The 22,291-nt window shown below is 34.8% G+C and overlaps 1 protein-coding gene across 1 annotated transcript; it reads right to left on the bottom strand.

Moving 5' to 3' along the window:
• Positions 1 to 16,636: 16,636 nt before the first annotated feature.
• Positions 16,637 to 20,404, bottom strand: LOC127249066 (cellulose synthase-like protein D1). Its single transcript, XM_051271658.1, has 4 exons — positions 20,055 to 20,404; positions 19,540 to 19,969; positions 17,663 to 18,813; positions 16,637 to 17,597 (listed from the first exon to the last, which is right to left on the bottom strand). Exons 1-4 carry the CDS (start codon positions 20,402 to 20,404, stop codon positions 16,637 to 16,639), a joined length of 2,892 nt encoding a protein of 963 aa, XP_051127615.1.
• Between the last annotated feature and the right edge of the window lie 1,887 nt (positions 20,405 to 22,291).

The following is a 22,291-nucleotide window of genomic DNA, read 5'->3' as shown; positions in this document are numbered from 1 at the left end:
TGTTACAACAGAAGTGTGCTGGAAGGACTCATATTGACCTCTGGGGCCAGTCTATGATCCCGATACCCTCGGCTTTGTGTGGTTTGCGGGTTGGGATGTCACAGTTTGTATCACAGCCAACCTACAACAACACACAATCGTTGACCTGACTGTTGAAGGGTCTATTAGTTGACGATTCTTGGGGGTGCAATGTGGATGTTGCATTCTAAAGTGGGGGAAGATGTAATACTCTCGAAGTTGGGCCTATGGTAGGCCAACTTCCGTGGATGAGCCGGTACCATGCCATCCGAGATTGAATAGTAGTTAAATGGATTAAATAGACTACTCATGTCAACAATGTACACATTCCTTTTCGGAATCCTTACTGAAAGAATTCTAGAGTTAAGCGTACTTATTCTAGAGTAATTTGAGGATCCGTGACCCCTAGGATGTTTCCCAGAGTGCAGGTGAGTGAGGACGGAACTGCGTTGGAATGACTCTTGTTGACCTTTGGGTCCAGTCTATGATCATGATACGCCTGACTTTGCGTAGCTTATGGGTCAGGGTGTCACAGTTGATATCAGAGTTGACGTGCGACAATTCACAATTGTTGACCTGTCTATTGAGGGGTCTATCATTTGACGATCCTTGTGGTTGCAACGTGGACGTTGCACTCTAAAGTGGGGGAGGATGTAATACCTCTGGAGTTGGGCCGGTGCTAGGCCAACTTTCATGGATAAGCCAATGGCAGGCCATCCGAGATAGAATAGAAATTAAATAGGTTGAATAAACTACTCATGTTAACAATTTGCACATTCTTTTTCGAAAGCATTACTGAAAGAACTCTAGAATTAAACGTGAGTGAGGACAGAAAAACGCTAAAAAGACTCATAAGGACCTGTAGGACCAATCTTTGATCCCGAAACGCCAGACTTTGTGTTAGTTGTGGGCCGGGGTGTCACAATTGGTATGAGAGTCGACATACGACAGTCCACAATTATTGACCTCACTGTTAAGGGGCCTATCAGTTGACGATCCTTGGGGGTGCAATGTGGACATTGTATTATAAAGTGGGGGAGGATGTAATACTCCCGGAGTTGGGGCGGTACTAGGCCAACTTCCATGGATGAGCTGGTGCCAGGCCATCCAAGATTCAATAGTAATTAAATAGATTGAATAGACTACTCATGGCAACAATGTGCACATTTCTTTTTGGGAACCTTACTGAAAGAACTCTAGAGTAATTTGAGGACGCGTGACCCCTACAAATTTTCCCAGGATGCGCGTGAATGAGGACAGAAGCACGCCAGAAGGACTTGTGTTGACTTTTGGGGCCAGTCTATGATCCCGATACGCTCGACTTTACCTGGCTTGCGCGCAGGGGCGTCACAGTTGGTATCAGAGCCGAACTACGACAGTTCACAATTATTGATCTGACTTTAGAGAGGTATATCAGTCGACAATCCTTGGGGGTGCAATATGGATGTTGCATTCTAAAGTGAGGGAGGATGTAATACTTCCGGAGTTGGGCCGGTTTTAAGCTAACTTCCGTGGATGAAGTAGTGGTAGGCCATCAGGAGATAGAATAATAATTAAATAGATTGAATAAACTACTTATGTAAAAAATTTGCGAATTCCTTTTCGGAAGCCTTAATGAAAGAAGTCTATGATTAAGCATGCTTATTCTAGAGTAATTTGAAGAAGGGTTACCCCATGGAAATTTCCGAGCATGCGCATGAGTGAGGACACAAATATATTAGAAGAACTCGTACGCACTTTTGGGGCCAATCTATGATCCTGACATGCCCGGCTTGCAGGCCGGACTGTCAAAATCGGTAGCTGACCTGCGACAGACGACAATCATTGACCTAACTTTTGAGCAGCCTATCAATTGATGATCCTTGGGGGTGCAACGTGGATGTTGCATTCTAACGTAAGGGAGGATGAAATACTCCAAGAGTTGGGATCGTGTTAAGCCAACTTCCTTGGATGAGCCGGTGCCAGGCAATCCTATATTGAAGAGTAATTAAATAGATTGAATAGACTACTCATGTCAACAATGTGCACATTCATTTTCGGAAGCCTTACTGAAAGAACTATAGAGTTAAAGGTGCTTATTCTAGAGTAAATTGAGGATGGATGACTCCTTAGGAAGTTTCCCAGGGTGCGCGTGAGTGTGGGCAAAAGAGCGTTGGAATGACTCGTGTGGACCTGTGGAGCCAGTCTATGATCTCGACACGCCCGACTTTGTGTGGCTTGCAGGCCGGGGTGTCACAAACGGTATCATAGTTGACTTACGACAACCTATAATCATTGACCTGACTGTTGAGGGGCCTATCAGTTGATGATACTTGGGGGTGTAACGTGGACGTTGCATTCTAAACTAGGGGAGGATGTAATACTCCCAGAGTTGGACCGGTGCTAGATCAACGTCCGTGGATAAGCTCGTGCCAGCCCATCTGAGATTGAATAATAATTAAATGGATTAAATAGACTACTCATGTTAAAAATGTGCACATTCCTTTTCGGGAGCCTTACTAAAAGAACTCTAGAATTAAACGTGCTTATTCTAGAGTAATTTGAGAATGGGTAACCCCCTAAAACGTTTTCCAAGTTGCGCATGAGTGAAGATAGAAGCGCGCTAATAACTGTTGTTGACCCTAAAAAGTTTTCCAAGGTGCGCGTGAGTGAGGATAGAGGCGCAATTGGTTTCAGAGATGACCTACGACAGCCCAAAATCATTGACCTGACTGTTTAGTGGCCTATCAGTTGACAATACTTAGGGGTGTAACGTGGACGTTGCATTCTAGAGTAGAGGATGATGTAATACTCTCGGAGATTGGCTGGTGCTAGGCCAACTTAATTAGATGTGTCGGTGCTAGGAAATCCGAGATTGGATAGTAATTAAATGGATAGAATAGACTACTCATGTCAACAATGTGCACATTCCTTTTCGAAAGCCTTACCGAAAGAACTATAGATTTAAACGTGCCTATTCTTATAGAATAGATTACTCATGTCAACAATGGGTGACACCCTAGGAAGTTTTCAGACTACACGTGAGTGAGGACAGAAGCGTGCTAGAAGCATTCGCGTAGACGTGTGAGACCAGTCTATGATCCCGACACGCTAGGCTTTGCGTGACTTGCGGGCCAGAGTGTCAAAATTAACATCAGAGCTGACCTGCGACTACCCACAATTGTTGAATGACTGTTGAGGGGCCTATCAATTGACAATCCTTGGGGGTGCAACGTGAACGTTGCATTGTAAAGTGGGGGAGGATGTAATATTCCCAGAGTTGGAACGGTGCTAGGACAACTTCCTTGGATAAGCCTGTGCCAGGCCATCGAGATTGAATAGTAATTAAATAGATTAAATATATTACTCATGTCAACAATGTGCACATTCCTTTTAAAGAGTCTTACTGAAAGAACTCTTAAATTAAGCGTGCTTATTCTAGAGTAATTTCAGAATAGGTGACCCACTAAAGAGTTTCCCAAGGTGTGCTGAGGTGCAACGTGGATGTTGCAATACTCCGGGAGTTAGGCCGGTGCTAGGCAATCCGAGATTGAATAGACTACTCATATCAACAATGTGCACATTCCTTTTCGAAAGCCTTACTAAAAGAACTATAGAGTTAAACGTGTTTATTCTAGAGTAATTTGAGGATGGGTGATGCCCTAGGAAGTTTCCCAGGTTGCACATGAGTGAGGACAGAAGCGCCCTAGTAATGGGCTCATGCGTTTATGTGCTTTATGTGATTATTGTAGTATTTATTATCGTTTAGTCTGAACTGGACTATCGATGTAGCATTGATTATCGTTTAGCCGGAGTGGACTATCTATGTGGCATTGATTATCGTTTAGCCAGGATCGGGCTATGGTTCTAGTATTGATTATGTTATATTTGTAAATTGTTATGTGCTAAGATGAGATGAATAGTCATGAGTAGTGCGATTACTTTTTGGTTACGGTTGATTGTGCTTTATGTTTACGTATTTATTTTCATACTCAGGTAGTGTTGCTGATGTTATTATATTTTTCTCTTATAGATTTCGTAATAGGGCCCTTGGGTCGATGATTGGCATATCATTTGTGAAGTCTTAGTATCACAGCATGGCGTATCAATTCACGTTATTGTTATAACATTGGCATGTAACACACTTGCATTTCGGGGTGTTACACCATCGGCCCACCACAATACAAGCCATCAGGCTCCGGGCTACCTAATAAGTCCATTGGGGCCCAATAGGTCAATAAAAAATAGACTTGGACAAAAGATCATAATAGCCCACACTAAGCAAGAATGCATATAAAGACTTTATTCCTTATACTATTGCACATACTCTAACAAAAACAAAATTAAATCAAGAGTATGTTTACATCTTCACATCATATTCTATATCTTCTACGTCAAGTTTTTTTATTTATTCTAACTCAATAAAATATATATATACATACATATATATATTTATCTTTATATCAATTTTTTTTTAATTTAAAATTTTAAAACATATATCATTTTTTAGGGAATTAAATTCTATATAATATAAAAATAAAATGGTAAATTATATAAAACTTTCTTATGTTTTAATAAAATGAAGAAAACAGTTGGCCGGTATTGTATTTATACTTGAAACTTCTTAATGTTAAATTAAAATAGGCAGAAAATATCACCTTTTTTCAAAGTTTAACGTTTGATTGTAAATACAAATTAACATAATTATGTAAGTTTTATATAAATAAAATAGATGAAATATATTAGATAGTCTTTCTTTTTAATGAAATAAATAATAACCGATTAATGTTCATTACAAAAAAATAATATATTTGTAACGGAATTCCGTTCCTAAAGTTCACGTAGCTAACGTAATTTCATCCCTAATTCCGTCTCTAATATCATTAGTAACGGAAAAAGTGGATTTAAGAACAAAAAATCTCGTTACAAAATTGATATTTTTTTTTGTAGTGGTTTTATTTTATAATTTGTTAGAGACAGACTATCTGATTTTAAGGAAATTCAAAAACCAAAGATTGATTAATTAACTATTTTATTTTTTTTATTAAAGAAATATGTGTTTTTGTTTTATATTTTGGTTTTGAAGAAAATTTTAATATGAATTATATAGAATTGTGTATATAATTTAAAAATAATAAGTGTGTTAATTTTTTTGGAGAAATATGTTGGTTTATTTTGAGTAAAAGAACACACTCATTTAATATATTTTCTCTTTTATTTGTATAAAACTAAGTATAATTAGGTCAATATTTACAATCGAACATTATATTTAAAAAAAAAATGTATATTGTGTATATTTTAATTTAACATAAAAAAAATTCACCCAATAAATAAAATACGATTTATTTTGTGTATTTTTATTAAAAAATAAGTATGTTACATAATTTACCCAAATAACAAAAATATAGATACCAATATTATTATAATAAAATAAGTAAAAAAAATGGACATCTCATTGACTATCTGCAATGAGATATTTTACAAAAAATTTTTAAATAAAATTAGTAATTTGACTTGTTGAACTTGGTATTTTCCTCGGCATTGACACTAGCATTGCGGATGCTTTAATAGTATCTGAAATTAACCAAGACTTTCTTGAGAGAAATGAATTTGTTTCTTTTCTTCATCTTTATTTATTTTCATTCCAACACTACTCTTCGTTTATCAGGTTTTAGATACCAATTTTGAAAAAGATAATTCAATACATAACAAATAAAAGTTTGTATCATTCTTTCTAAGGTCTAGAAATTGAGGATTTTTAAAATAATGTCCTAAATCAAAAATATTTTCTAAAAATTAATCTCAAAGTAGTTCAGAAAACTACTTAATTTTGATAAATTGAGAAGTTCTTGTATCTGGTTGGTTGTAAAATTAAAGAATTCTGAAAACTCATTTTTGGTAACGAGAATTTCATAGCAATTTAAGGATTTCAATAAACTCATTATTTCTATTCATTCATCATACCATAAAAATTCACACGATAAACATTCACTCTCGACAACTTCATCTTGCTCGGTAAATTTTAATTTTCTTTTTCTTTTTCTTTTTATTTATCTTCTAGAATATTTATTATATTTATTATGTAAATTATATGTATTATTAAAATAAAATTTTCGATTGATTTAGAATATTTTGTTAGTTTTGTAAAATGTTAGAAAAAATTACATATATTTATACGGATTATATGTGATATGTTTATATTTGTATTATATTATTTTATATTTATTTATTTTGATATTGATAATTTTAATATGAATTTTATAATTTTGTTTTATTTTTAAATAATTTTATGTGTTTGTTTATGAATGTAGCCTTAATATTTTATTATTATTATTATTATTATGTTTTGAACAGATGTCCGGTGTCAATAGCAATATTGATATTTTATTATATGAGATGAGAATATTATTCGCAATTTTGGTATAATAGAATATGACTGTGATCCCAAATATATGACTTTTATTGGACGTAATAGTACATTTGAAGATTTATAAGGTATTATTTATTATGTGACCGGAAAATATCAACGTGAGTATTCTATTATTTTGAAAAATGTCATACAGTTGGAACACATGGCCAGAGTATTCAGCAATCAAGGTTAATTACCATCACTGCGGTTAATCTCGAGCATTTCTTGAATTCAACCAATGATTACAAGTGTTTGGAAATATTTGTTAAATTCTAAAGTAATTCTGAAAATGCAATTGTTGATGCCCCTAGTGTGGATTACAAAAAAATATATGATCCAACAAGTGATTATTTACTAATATTAGATGTTGATTGTGAGGGAATCGGTCAAGATGAATGTAGTGAGCCAAAATCACTGTCAAAATCATATGATGAAATAGCAGGGTAAAAAATGATAACAGAGAAAATGATGGTGTTGCAGAATGGCCAAATCTAGGCTCATTGAGATATCACGAAACACGTACCATACCACTTTCAAGGGATGAGATTGAACATCCCTCGACTGAAATTTTTTCAGAATTTGGCTCATGAGAAGTTTCTACAAGATACATACGATACTCCTAGTTGCAAATGAAATGTGTACACAAAAAAAAATAATGTTGTTCTGATTTATGGGATGACATTCAATGATAAAAAGAAAATGCAGATGGCTATAAAGGATTACTCGGTGCAAGTGGCCGGGAGAAAACATACAGTGACAGAGCACCCGTACAGTTTTTTAGGTAAAGTGTAAGCATTATGGAAAAAAATTTTGTAGGTGGGGTGTAACTAAATCATATAAGACACACTTGGACTGTTGGCAACTTATCACAGTGATGCCTGATCACACGTGTATTCCGGATGATGCGTCGTTGGAGCGTAGCAACTTGGATGTTAACATGATAGCAGATTTGTTGAAGGGATTTGTTAGTAGAAATCCGGCATACAAGCTAGCAAATGTTAAAAAAGCAGTAAAAATATAATATGGTTTTGATATATTTTATTCAAAGACATGACATGGATTAAAATGTGCAATTGAACATGTTTACGGGACATGAGAGAGTTACAAAAACTTCCAGCTTATATGAAGACACTTCAAAAGTATATATTGAATACAATTGTTGAGTGAGCTCATGTAGAAGCAGCACATAAAGAGAAATACACATTAGGATATGTGTTTTGAGCATTCGGACCTTGTATTGAGGCATACCGTCATTGTCGGAATGTGATTAGTGTGGATGGGACTCATTTATATGCAAAATACAAGCATATTATGTTGATTGCTGCTACTATAGATGCCAACCATCATGTGTTGCCATTAGCATTTTCCATTGTTGATGTAGATAGTACTGAATCTTGGATGTGGTTTCTCCCACTAGTAAACAGATATTTATTAAGTTGTACATTATATATACTTTGAAAATTCTAGTAATGATATTTATTTTATTATTGTGTATGCAGGTATATTGTGCAGGATAGAAATCGTACATGTCTAATTTCAGATAGACATGTTGGAATCACGAATGCAGTTAATCGTATTCCTGCATTTCACCCACCTCATGCTCGACCTCGATATGCCTTCAGCATATATGTTTTAACTTCAACCAAAAAATTAAAGATGTAAGATTGAAAGATATGTGTTGGAGGGCATGGACATCTATTGATCCGTTATAGATTAACGAAACATTAACGGCAATCCAACTTTTGAAACCGGCAACTTATAATTGGCTTATGAAAATTGAGAAGAGTAAATGGACACTTGTCTACGATGAAGGGTGGCGACATGGTATATTAATAACCAATTTGTTTGAATGCATCAATGGGGTATTGAAAGGGGCTCAGCGACTACCTATCACTGCTCTTGTACAATTGACATATGATCGAGTTGTTGCTTTTTTATATTAAACGACTTCATGATGCTCGAGATAAGCAAGACTTTGTTTATAAATGGTCTCTATGGACATGCACAAACTATCTTGAGTCAGAGCAAAAAAGCCAAAAACATATGGTAGTGATGGTAAATGAAGATGAATATGAGGCAAAGGTATTTACACTTGATAATGTTGGTCAGGTATCAAAAGAGCATGTTGTTTTGATTAAAAAGTGTTATTCTCTTGTGGTTGATGGGCATTAGATGGGGTACCATGTTCATATGTGTTCGTGGTGTGTTGTATGTTCCATTTAAATGGAAAACGATATGTGTGTGACTATTCCTCAATTGATTCATGGTTAAACATATATATATATATTGTTCAATTTCATGTACATCCTGATGAGTCATTTTGGGAATCAGCTTCATTTAAATTGCTACACAATCCAAAACAACATAGGATTAAAAGAAGAAGTCGTGATCGCATTACACGCATTTGAAATGAAATGGATCGGGGCCAAATATGTGCGAGCCAACTAGCACAATCAGAAGCAACCAAGGAAGCATCATTGAGTCGTAACTATTGAGTTAATCTCATACAAGATCTTAGATATCTCGTTTCAAATACATATATAATTTTAAATATATAATCCAACAAGATAATTCATAATAAAATCAGTAAAAAAATTACTTATACAAACAAGATTCGTGATAATAACAATACAATATGTCAAATATAATATCCAACTACATTAAACAGCATTCCAACTATAAATATAATATCCAACTACATTAAACAAATATATAGGCCTATCTACATTCACCTACAATCAGGACACACAGACAGGCAAAAATATTTGCATTTATATCAATGTCCTTTGTGGCCTCCAGTACCATAATTTGGCAGGTGCCTTTCACGAGTGCTTCTACGAAGTACTCGTTGAATTTGAGCACATGGAGATTCAAAAATATTATATTCAATAAGTGAGTTATCAAGTACACATCCTTGAGATTGCACAGGGTGATATTCCAAAATGGTGATGGTTGTGAATGATCAAAATTAGCCATATTACCTTCATGAGGTGTACTACTGCTTTCGTGCACGTCACTACCTTCACCAATCTCATATGCATGAATAGAATCATTGTGAATATAAGGATCCCGACTTAGGTGGACTTGATCATCATTTATGAATGTAGTTTCATATGACTCAAATGTCCAATTTGTTCGATCTTATGAAACATCAATAATGTTTTGGACTAGACCAATGTCTACAATCTCTGTGCAATGCCTCAATTGATTAACCTACACAATAAAAAATTATAATTTCTTCAAAATGCAATAATTATATTGCATTAAATAAAGAACAACTTTACCACAAAATAATTGTAAGATGGTAGCCCAAGTGGATAGCCAATTCATGAACGCAATTCAGGATTATAAATAAATCTTTTGGAATGAGTTCTATACCACTAAAGATATTCTGGAGTATACGGCGTGTCATGCAAGTTTGATCACCGATCAACAAGTTAGGCTCATACCACATTTGAATATATATTTGATAAATTTGCAACCAATTTCTAGCATCTAAGCCTCGTGAAGGACTATGTGGGTTCCTATTCTCCAGTATCAATGGATTATCCGGATTATGCTGAAGTAAACCTAACTGCCGAAGTACCCTATCTAAGTGAAGATGCTCGACGCAACGCTCGTAAAGTGAAGGTCCTTTGTACCGAAACAAGGTTGGAGGACAAGAATGCGGTAAGGAATTGTACAAGTTAGGTTCATAAGGTTGCCAATTAAACTGTATGAAAAATAAATACAACATTACATAAATAAATTGATTAAAATGATTATACCACAAAAAAGTTTGCACTATTAATAAAAGTACTTGTCCATCTCCTTCATGATCAAGAATATCCCGAATAGAATATACACAATTATGCACGGTTAATGTAAATTCATGTTTACCACAAATCCATCTACAAAACAAATGGATATTATACATTATATTAAGAACTACATATTATAAAATTTCAATATAATGAATATACTAATAAAATATAAATAATTTACATACTTAGCTCCATAAGGAGCCATCGGTAGTACTAGACCATTATGAAGTATCTGAGGGTTAAGATCAATATATTTAACATATTTAATTCGAGGAGCTAGCATCACTACAAAAAACGTTGTAAGTTGAGATGGAATTTTGCAAGAGTCTGCATTCAATTTCAACGTTTGGATGAAAATTGTAAGGGTAAATGAAGTCCGTTGTAATTAATCATTCTTTCAACATAAAATTGCGACAGATTTAAGCAGTTGCAAGTTTGTGACAGAATTCACAAGGGAATATATTCCATCGCAATTTAGTGACAGAATTAACAAGGGAATATATTACATCGCAATTTAGTGACAAAATTTGCAAAAGAATGTATTCCGTCGCAATTTAGTGACAAAATTAGGATGTTTGTAAAAATAATATATTCCGTCGAAAGATATATAATTATATCAAAATTTCAAATTTTTATACGGCGAATAAAAAATTCGTTCCAATATTGCAATGGATTGTACAACATATATATTTCATCGCAATTTAGTTTTATACATTTCTACGAAGAATAAAAAAGTCTGTTACAATATTGCTATGGATTGTACAACTGATATACATTCCATCACAATTTAGTAATAGATTTTGCAATGGATTGTACATCTGATATGCATTATGTCGCACTTTAGTTGACGAATAAAAAAATCCGTTGCAATTTCGTAATGGATTATACAACTCATATACATTCCGTCGCAATAAAAACAATTCTTCACAATTTTACTCTCATCGTAAAATTGTATTATTATTATTATTATGTTATATCCTAAAATTTTATTAATATTATTATTATATATATATTTTTACATATATGCATACAATATAACCATTTTTCATACATAACCATTATTATTAAAACCAATAATAATAATAATATATAAAATTTTATCCAACTTCACTCTACTCAACTTCACCCTCGCCGATTTTGCCTTCGATTCCACTACCAAGAGCCGCCTAAGCTGTTGTTTTACTGATTCAACCACCCCCAGCATCGCCTTCTTCCGTGGTTCAGCTGCCTCCGGCAATATTGTCCTGCTTCAATTTCAATTTTAGAGTTGTTCGCTTCTTCGAAAATGCGTATGTATAACATGAGGTGCGACTTACAACCTTTTTTCTCCCTTGTTGTTGCTCTCATTAATTTGATTTGGTTTTTATTTGTTCGTGTGTTATTTTTTGAAAATTTGGTTTCACTTGAACTTGAATCTAGTTTTTGCTTTTCACTGCTAGTTTGAAAGGTTTTCCGGATTCTCCTATAAAACTTTTGATAGTATCGGTAATTAATTTAAGAGGTTTTAACTCTCGAGTTGGTTCTACCTGGAACTTACTAATGACTTTGACGTTGTTATTTTTTCTTTTTGCAGTCGGTCAACGGAAGTAGATACCCTGTAAGTTCTGTTCGTTTTATTTATACATATTTTTTTGACTTATTGCAGAGTTTCTTCTTGCACTAGTTATAAATTTGGCATGTATCATGGAATTTCTAATTGCTCTCTTCACTACGCAGTAGTCAAGTGTTTTATTAGCATATTCTATGTTCTTATGAACAAATATATTGATACATATACCATGTACTATTCACTTTTATTATTTGTGCTTAGTTTCATTAATCACCCAGGGATTGGTTTCTCTCTTATAACAGTAAAAAATAATATGAATTATATATCTTTGGTGTTAATCAATTTAGTTTCCTTTCATGATATGAAAAGTAGTGATTAGCTTTAGGCTTTAGGTTCTCAAACTTGCACAAGATTTATTTAGTTTTCCATCTTCAAAGCAAATTTATACAAATTTATTTGCAGATGAAATTGGATGCTTTCTAAGCAAGCTAAATAGTTATAAGTTGTTGGGTGTTATTATTATGAATGTTGGGATATGTTTATCCTTAAGTTGATTAGTGAGTTAAGTTGGATGCTTAGGCTTAAGTGAAATATGATACCGAGTAAATAAATTATTGTTATTAGCTGAATTTTATTATTTGAGTAGCTGGTCATTTTTTTAAATGCATATGCATCTATTTTAGCTGTGTTTCGTTAGTGATGACTTAGGTTTTTGTTGGAAGTTGTTATTATGAATGTTGGGATATGTTTGTCTTTAGGTTGATTAGTGGGTTAAGTTGGATGGTTAGACCTAAGTGAAATATGATATCGAGTAAATAAACTATTTTTATTAGCTGGATTTTATTAGTTTAGTAGCTGGTCATTTTTGTAAATGAATATGCATCTATTTTAAGTGTATTTGGTTGGTGATGACTTAGGTTTTTGTTTGGTACTATTATTATGAATGTTGAGATATATTTATCCCTAGTTTGATGGTGGGTTAAGTTGGATGGTTAGGTCTAAATGAAACATAATACCGAGTAAATAAATTATAATTAGTTGTTTTTTATTACTTGAGTGTCTGGTTATTTCTTTTTTAAAAAAATGTGTATCTATTTTAGGTGTGTTTGCTTGGTTATTTTGTTTGAAAAACTAATATGGTATTAAATGAAATACTTCTAGGATGAGGTAAATGTTGTTGTAGAACAACTCACTCAACAAGGCAATACGCCATATAATGATATGTTTCTTACTGTAGTACCATTAGATAAAAGGAATCACATTTATGGACTATGATCATTAGCTGAGATTGTCTCTAATTGACCGCCATCCTCGATCTGTGATGGTTGTACTCCGGGCACATCCATCCTTGAGACACGATTGACGAAGATGGAGTGCGAGCTAGGTTAGGTGAGGAAAGAGCTTAAGAAGGGATTTCCTTAATGGAAACTTATGCAACAATGCGTTACAAATGTAGAGAACCAACAACGAGCCATATACGATCTAAATTTGACCATCATGGAGCAACTACGACTTATGGGAGCACCACCCATTCACAAATCGCTATCCGGATTCAGATGGTGGTAGTGCTCCGCTATCGTGATGTTTTAGCTTTACCAATTTGTTAGTTACGACTTTACGTATTTTTATATGATATTTGTTAACTTTTACATTTGTTTGATATTTGGTAATGAAAGTGCTAATACTAAATATATTTTGTTCATATTATAATATATGTGGTTCATTAGACTCACTTATATTTCAATTAATATTAGCTATATAGATTGTTGGAAAAACGGACAAAAAAAATCAAAATAATTGAATATGAATTTTGCAACGAAATTAGAAACAAAATTATTCTCTTGGAATGTACTCTAAATGTTGTGACAAAATTAGCAACAAATATATTATTTTGTAACTTTGTGATGGAATTTCCATTTTGTTGTTTCCATTTCAATGTTGCGACAAAATTTGCAATAGATTAATTTTATTGCAATGTTGCGACGGAATTTCCATTGCTACTTCTATTTCAATGTTGCAATGAAATTTGCAATAGATTGATTTCATTGCAATGTTGCAATGGAATTTTCATTGTTGCTTCAATTTCAATGTTGCGACGGAATTTGCATTGCTGGTTCCATTTCAATTTTCTGCAACGGAACCCGGCTTGGTCCTTTGGGAATTACAACCATTTATTTGCGACAATTTTCATTTGGATTTAAAATCCATCACAAAATGAATTTTCAATGGAAAAATATGCAGTTGTGACGGAATAATTCCATCTCAATTTGTGATTTTTTTTGTAGTGTATATGTATACTCTAGACCATGCCCAAACCTGAAATAAAAAGTATATCGTGAATAAAATACTTAACATGTTATAAAAATATATTTAAACATATAGTCATAACATATTTTCATTTTAACATATTATACATGTAATAATGTGAGTGGGCGACAAAGCTTCCTTGTATCTTGTCCAATAACAACCGAACAAAGATTATGATATAAGAATGCAAGATAAGTGTTTTATTAACTACTCAGAGAGGTCAAGTGTCCGTATATATGATAAGTAACTTAGTTTAACCTTAGTACCATCTGAAGAGGGAAGTATGCTACCCATAATCATAAGTCGCATAAACCAACGAATCCAACACTCTACTACTTCTTTAGGACTATCATTATCAATTTGAAAATTTTTCGAATGATTATATAAAGTAGAATGCAAAATCCAAGGTGCATGTTTCAAGTATTCCAGTGTAAAAGGCAAGTGTAACAACTCTATACATAGGGCAAAAGCTTATTCTCTAGTTTTCCAAGACGTGGCAGCAGTAATAACGAGTTTACCATCAATGGGTAATTGATATATCATAGCAACATCCTCTAATGTAAACCAAATGTAAAGTGAAAAGTGTCTGTTTCAGGACGCCAACGCTCAACTAATATTGTAAGAAGACTAGTATCATGCTTAACATGTCCAACTTTATATACCCCATAATATTCAATTCAATGCAATATTTCAAAAACCCTAGGATGAAATAATGAAGATATACTAGTCCAATATGTTTAGGGACAAATAAGGCTAAACTTATGATCAATAAACTCACCATTCCAAATACGTTCAGAACGATGTGTCGATTGAAGATGAACCAATTGGTCGTTAGTAGGGTCGGACAATCCATTTCCATATGAAACATAATCTGAAAATAATAAAAATGAAATGAAATAATAACAATATATAAATTTATTATCCTTATAAAGAGCATAATATTTATATAGCAAGTCGAGAGCCTTTGATGCAGGAGAATCTAACTGTAGATTCCCAAACAAGTTCAACTAGATACAATATATGGTAGTTCTCAATACCAACCACATATTTTAGCACGATGATATTACACAAAAAATTTCAAATATTAAATAGAAAAAATTAATCTGCTAGCATTATCTTCCAGCCACCAATTTATAAAAGGGATGAGTGCATGCATGACAGGAAAAATATTAGCAACATTCTAAGAAAAGGAGACAACTTAGAGAAGAATGAAAAGTCATAAAATGAAGAATATTGAAACCATCCCTGAAGAACCTAAACCCAAAAATTATTAAGCTAAGGGCTCTAAGATTTGAAACTCACTAATTCATGGTTATTTGAGTTCAAAAGAAGCTCATTTTTTACATTAGACTTGACAATAAATAATTTTGTCACAACTATCTTTGAAACTGCAAAACTACTAAAAGCAATTATTGAATATTACCAACAAGGCGCACTCGAATAATATTACAAAACTAATTCTACAATGTTAGAATTTTAAATCTTCCGTAAAAGTTGAAATAATATAGCAAAATACATAATGAATTAATCGATTAAAATGCATATAAAATACAAACAAAGATATGTATCTTTTTAACCCTGCATGCCCACCCATCACCATATTTAAAAACCAAATGACACCAACAGTGCAGAAACTGTAACCCTAACACAAAATTAATCAAAATCAAAGAAATAACCTCAAAAACTTCAGGAATGAAAGGAAGAAGAAATGGAGAGGAAGAAGGGGATCGACGCCTTACGTCTATGGCGGTGGAGTTGCAGAAATTTTTGGAGCAACGACCGTGTTCGGACTAGGCTTGGATGCGCGGCTATCGATGGCTGAGCACGGTGGTCGACGGCGGGGGTGAGGTAGCAACGGAGTTGTGAGTGAAAAAGAAAGAATTGCGAGATCGCTTAGTTGGTAAAAAAAAAAGCGAAAATGAGGAATTTAGGGTAGAATTTTTTTATTTAAATTCTTATTAAAATAAATAACGAGTTCTTGGAACTCCTTAATTTTACAATGAAGGAGTTCTGAGAACTCCTCGATTCAGAACTTCTCAATCTATCAAAATTAAGTAGTTTTCATAATTATTTTAAGGTCTATTTTTCAAAATTATTATTGACAAGGACAATTATTCAAAAAACCCTAGAAATTGTGTGAAACTTTTTTATATTTTAAAAAATATTATACAAAATTTCCTTTAAAAGTTTTTCTACAATATTTTTGAAAATACAAAAAACTTTAATGCAATTTTTCTGGATTTTATATACAATATTTTTTAAAATATAAAAAATTCATGCAATTTTTATATCACAAAAATAATGTTACAAGCTTTTCAAATATCAAATAGATTATAAATAATTTTACAAAAAAAGATAGGCAAAAAGAATGCATGACAAACATGACACTAGTAGTAACACTAGCTTGTTGAGTACAGTCGTAAATATATTCCACTATCCTCAAAATATACAACCACAGACTGACTGCATCTCACAGTCTTAATTCTTACACAAAAGCAATACACAACATAACAAATATATGATATATATACATTACTTTACACACAGAGAGAATATGACTAATACATCTCATCAAATGGAGAACTGGGTGGATTCAGGATCAGAAACAACTCCCTGCGGAGGGCTGATGATAATCCACAAGAGGGATACTGTAATGGAGAGCAGCCCCGCCCAGACATATATAATGGTGGGCAGTCTCCCTCGGCGGCCCATGAGGCCCTTGGCGAACGGATACATATGCGACAGCACCCAGAAGCTGAAGAAGGCGCCGCCGAGGAGCTTGTTCCACTGCGGGATCACGCTGTAGATGGTTCGGGCGGAGGCGATCACCAGCGCGATCAGGTTCGTGATGATGATCAGCAGCGGAACCAGGAACAGCCCCGTCCACTTCACCTCGTAAAGCTCCGCGAACTGGTCCTCGTCTTCCTCCGCCGCAGATTTGGACGTCAGCGTGAAGGATATCTCGATCCCGGCGAAGATTTTCAGGAGGCCTTGGATAACGGCGACCAGGTGGGCGCTGGTGCCGCCGATCACCCAGAACTGCTCGTTCCGCCACCACTCCTCCAGCCCGATTCCCGACCATTTAACTTCCAGGAGGGAGATGAAGATGAGGAGGGTGGTGATGATGAGAAGGTAGCTGAGGAAGGCAATGTCGAGGGACTGGACGATGAACTGGCCGGAGAAGAGGGAGAGCGCCGGGAGGAAGCAGTAGACCACCAGGAAGATGGAGGTGAAGGGGTAGATGCCCACGTTCAAGTAGGCCACGCGCTGGAGGAACTTGAGGCGGCGCGTCGCCAGAAAGGCGTTGTTCTGGGAGAAGAAGATCTCCACAGATCCGGTGGCCCACCGGAGGACCTGGTGGAGCCGGTCGGTCAGGTTGATCGGCGCCGATCCCCGGAATGCGTCGCGCTTCGTTATGCAGTACACGCTCCGCCATCCGCGGTTGTGCATCCGGTAGCCCGTCACCACGTCCTCCGTCACCGACCCGTAGATCCATCCTACTCTGTCCCCCCATTCTGTCTTCTCCTCGTACCTGTTGTTAGTAAAATAATATCAAAAAAATGTCTACTTAGAAACATCTACTTCTAAATGTCTTACCAACAGGAAATGACAGCAATGGCCTCGGCAGCTGTAGGAGCATCCAGGGGTTGTCGAGGGATGAGCAGAGCGCCGGGAGGCCGACCATTCTTGACAGAAATATGATCAGCCAACGGACGCCCTTGAAACTCTGCAACGGCAATGGAATCAGCGAACATGGTTGAATTTCCAAATTTCTTGGGCATATCCAAGTCGGGATGGTTATGGTCTAGAGGCTCATCCTTTGCCTTTCCCTGCTGCTGAGTCCTAACATTAGTCTTATTCTGTCCAAACAAGCCCGAATACTCGCGCGCCCTTGGAGGAGGAAATCCATACAAAGCGTATCGCCGGAACATGCAACCGGTTCCGACATAAACAGGTCCCTGAAGACCATCCAGGGCTCTCATATTGCCATCAAAGAAGACTGTGTTATGATTTGCATATCTGTCGGATGGATCGATGCCCTCGAATCTTTGAGGGAACTGTATGTAGCAAATGCGGTCGCCTCCCCGATCCATCATGTAGCACATCCCTTCTCGGATGGCCATAGAGTTATAAACATAGTGATCACAGTCCAAGTTGAGGATAAACGGACCGTTGGAGAGAATAGCAGATGCCCTCACCAGTGCATTCATGGCTCCGGCTTTCTTGTTATGATCGTAGGCCTTACGTTTCTCTCTCGACACATAGGCAAACATCGGTAGCCTAGTGTCAATGCCGGTGAAGTCGATTGCTCCTTCGTTGGGGCCTCCCATCACAGGGTCATGACTCGGAACTTTGCTCATTATCTGCAATATTCCGGCGTGGTCGCCCTTGGCATGATCGGGGGAAGGCTCGAACCATGTTCCTGGCCAGTGGGTGCTGTCGGCCATCCACGTCGCTTTGACAACTTGGCTTTCGTGATCCGGAGGGAGGACGCCGTTGTTCTTCTCCATGGCCGCCTTTCGTTCTTGTGCTTCTTCCTTGTTGTTGTGCATTTGGCACCGTTTTCGGATAACCTCCGGCAGGCCGTTGATCCTCACCTTGAACTCATCGTACTCCCGCTTGATCCACCTCCGATCCTTGACGAAATCCGGGCGTTTCTTGTTCTTGGTTGGATCTGTTTTCTGGCTGAAATAACTGTCGGGATTCCTCGGCTCGATGTCGTGCTTCCGGCAAAAGGGCACCCAATACTGCGAGATAGATAGATAATAAGGAAATCATACCCACATACATGCACTACATACATGCATGCATGATCGTGGATAGGGGCAGATCTACATTGTATCTCACGATGTCACATGCCATCAGTTATTATTATATCACCAAAAAGAATTTTAATAATTTAATATAATTTAATAATTGGGCAATTACTAAAAAAAAATTAGAGTGCCACCACTTAAAATTTAAAATTTATCTTTATCCAAAAATTTTAGATGAACCGTTTAAATTTTAGAAATATGTTCTTCCTATTTTTTTCTGGTTTTCATATATCAAGTACGTTTATTATTTTTATATTTTTTACATAATTCCTCCAAGTAATCTACATTAAAAAAATATTCAGTCAAATTATCTTACAAAACAAATACGCCCTTAATATTTAAAATTTCATCAATATCAAAATAATTAATCTTTAATCCAAATAAATAATTAATTTATATTTTAAAATATAAATATACAAAACTAATTTCATATTACTATTATTGTTATTATTATTATTATTATTATAACTTTATATACTGTGACACCAATAAATTTATTTCTGAATAAGCTCGTATTGGATACTGTGTTGATCGGATCAAATTAGAATTATTCTAATTTAATCTAGTCAAGAGAGAGGATCCGCTTCCTACCAACATATTTTCATTCAATTGAAAAAAGTTACTAACATAGTATATAATAGCCATGCATGGCATTACCTCGGCGAATTTGACAGCCTCAGCCATGGCCTCGAAGGTGAGGATGGCGCCACCGTCGTCGGAGATGTATATGCTCAACTTCTCGACAGGGTACTCGACTCCGAGGATGGACAAAATGGTGTTGGCCGTGACCAAAGGAGGCTCCTTCTCAGGATCAGCTGTGGAGATGAAGACATCGACGCCGGGAAGATCTGATCGGCCCTCGGGGTTGGTAGGCGAGGGGGTCTCGAACTTATCCTTGAGTGCCCCTAAGTCGGCTGCCCGATTGATAGGGTTTAACTTAGGCAGAATGTCGAGTAGCCATGAGAAGGCAAACCATATCTCGCACACGATGGAAAGCCCCCACAGCCACATGGCGTCGTAGTTAGGGTTTTGCACCCGCCATGACAGGAACAAGGTCAGTGCCACCATTCGGAGCACGATCAGAACTCTACATACACACATATATATATATGTATATATTGTTTTTTTGGATCAATAATCAATCAATTGATTGATCAATTAATTAAAAGCACCTGTATGGGCTGAGGATAGCTGGCGGAACAGTAACTTTCCTGGTGAGTGGCTTCCATGGCTTGTCCATAAAATCTTGCATGCTCATCCCCGTGTCCCGATCGAACCCAGCGCCATTGTCTTCTTGCCAGAAGGCGTTCCCGATGCCGTATTTCCCTTTGCTCTCGAACAGCCACCGGTTGTGATCGAAGTCCTGCGTTTGGCTCCGCAGCAGCATCGATTTGTTGTTATTGCTGCCCAGAATTGACATCCGGCGGTCCATTTTCCCATCCTTCTGCGCCTCTGCCCGGAACCTCGTGGGCCCGTCGGGCTTATCGCCGGACATGTCGGTGGGCTGATAGTCGGGCATCATGACCGCGCGAGGTGTTCTTGCAGGCGGAGGGTGGCTGTGGCTGGAGGAGGATCACACCAAGGATATTGGATTATTTGAATACTTGTCGATTGCATGGTAATATTAATACCAATTATATCTGCATTACATATGATCAATTGATTAGTTAATTATTGAAATGAGAGAAACCTATGGAGGATGAAGAAGACGAAGACGAAGACGATGAAGGAAGAAGAAGGCGAGAATTCAGAGGTTGAACAGGCATGGCATGGTCATATATTTGTTGTGTATGGAGTTGGATTATTAATATTCCAATATATACACCGTATCTCCTTTTTTCACGTTGAGCCAATGCTAATTGTTTCTTCTTATTATAGGAAATGACATGTGCTATGCTACAGAATCTAATCCTACTCTCAAACCCCACACCTATCTCTTTGGGATTTCGATATGCTACTTTATATATATATACACACACGCACAAACATATCATTTATAGCAAAAATATCTTTTATTCAAAATTCTAATTCAAACATAAGTTTTAAATATAACATACCCCAACTAAATATATATTACTCCGCCACTCCATTAAAATTAGTCCATTTAGATTTGGCATTAAGATTAAGAAAAATAAATATTTTATTGAAAAAATTATAAAAGTAAAACAATAGTTGAAACTATTTTTGAAAAATTAGTTAGAGATTAAAATAATTAAGAGAGATTATATAATAAAAAACAATGGTATTTGTTCTAAATATGTATTGAATGTATTAATTAAGGGGGTGTATTTATTTGAAATTTTATTTGAATTTTTTTGGATTTTAAAAATTTTATAAATTTATGTGGATTTAGAAAGTCGACAGAGTCCATGCAGAGTTTGATGAATTTTATTAATTAATTAGATGGATTCTTAGAGATTTCATTGGATTTTTTTTATGGATTTATATGGATTTTGTAGAATTATAAAATACATATATTTTTTATTGATTTATATAATTTTATAAACTTATGTAAACTCAAATTTTACAAATATAATATATTTATTATATATTATTATATTTTATAAAATATAAGTAAATATTAATAAATAATATATAATTATTAATGATATAGAAATATTGTAACATATATAATGCTACTATTTTGTATATTATATTTTTAATTTTATAATTTTTATTATATTATCATTCAATATATCAATTATTTTTATACTTTTTATTAGTTATTATTATTATTCTTATGTAATAAATTTTGTAAAAAATTAATATATAGATTAAAAAATTAATATATCACACACATTCATTATTTTTATATTATATGCACAATTTTTTATACTTTAAAAAATATTCCTTCAAAATATTTTACAAAACAATCACACTAAAAATAAAAAATTGAATTTACAATTTTGCATAAGAAATAAAATTAAAAAGTAAAAAGTAAATAAATATAGCTAATGGTTCAACAAAAAAAATATATATATTTAGTTAATTTTACTGACAATACAGTGTATTCGATAATTAAAAAAAACAGTAACACATATTTATTCTCATAATAGTAATTTTCAAATATTATATTTATAATATAAAAATACATATTTTCAAAAAAAGTTGATAATAATTTATTAATATATTTTATTTTTCAAATATTACTTTTTATTAAATATTTAAAATAACGTTAATAAATATAATCATATTCTTATCACTTATATATTATCAACAACAACAATAATAATAATAATTTTAAGAATCCTCAAAATCTCTCCTTATCCCAAGAGATTTTCTCGCATACAAATTTTTTATAATTGTCCATTAAAATCTAATTAAGTGGATTGTTTAATACCTCAAAATTTTAAAAGATTTTAAAAGTAATACCTCAATATAGGACTTTTAAAAATCTTCATTAAATACC

Source organism: Andrographis paniculata, unplaced genomic scaffold, assembly GCF_009805555.1.
Source record: "Andrographis paniculata isolate CXL003 unplaced genomic scaffold, ASM980555v1 Contig35END, whole genome shotgun sequence".
In the NCBI taxonomy this organism is placed as follows: domain Eukaryota; kingdom Viridiplantae; phylum Streptophyta; class Magnoliopsida; order Lamiales; family Acanthaceae; genus Andrographis; species Andrographis paniculata.
The sequence above is the reverse complement of the archived record's forward strand: the minus strand, read 5'-3'. Positions and strand labels throughout refer to the sequence as shown.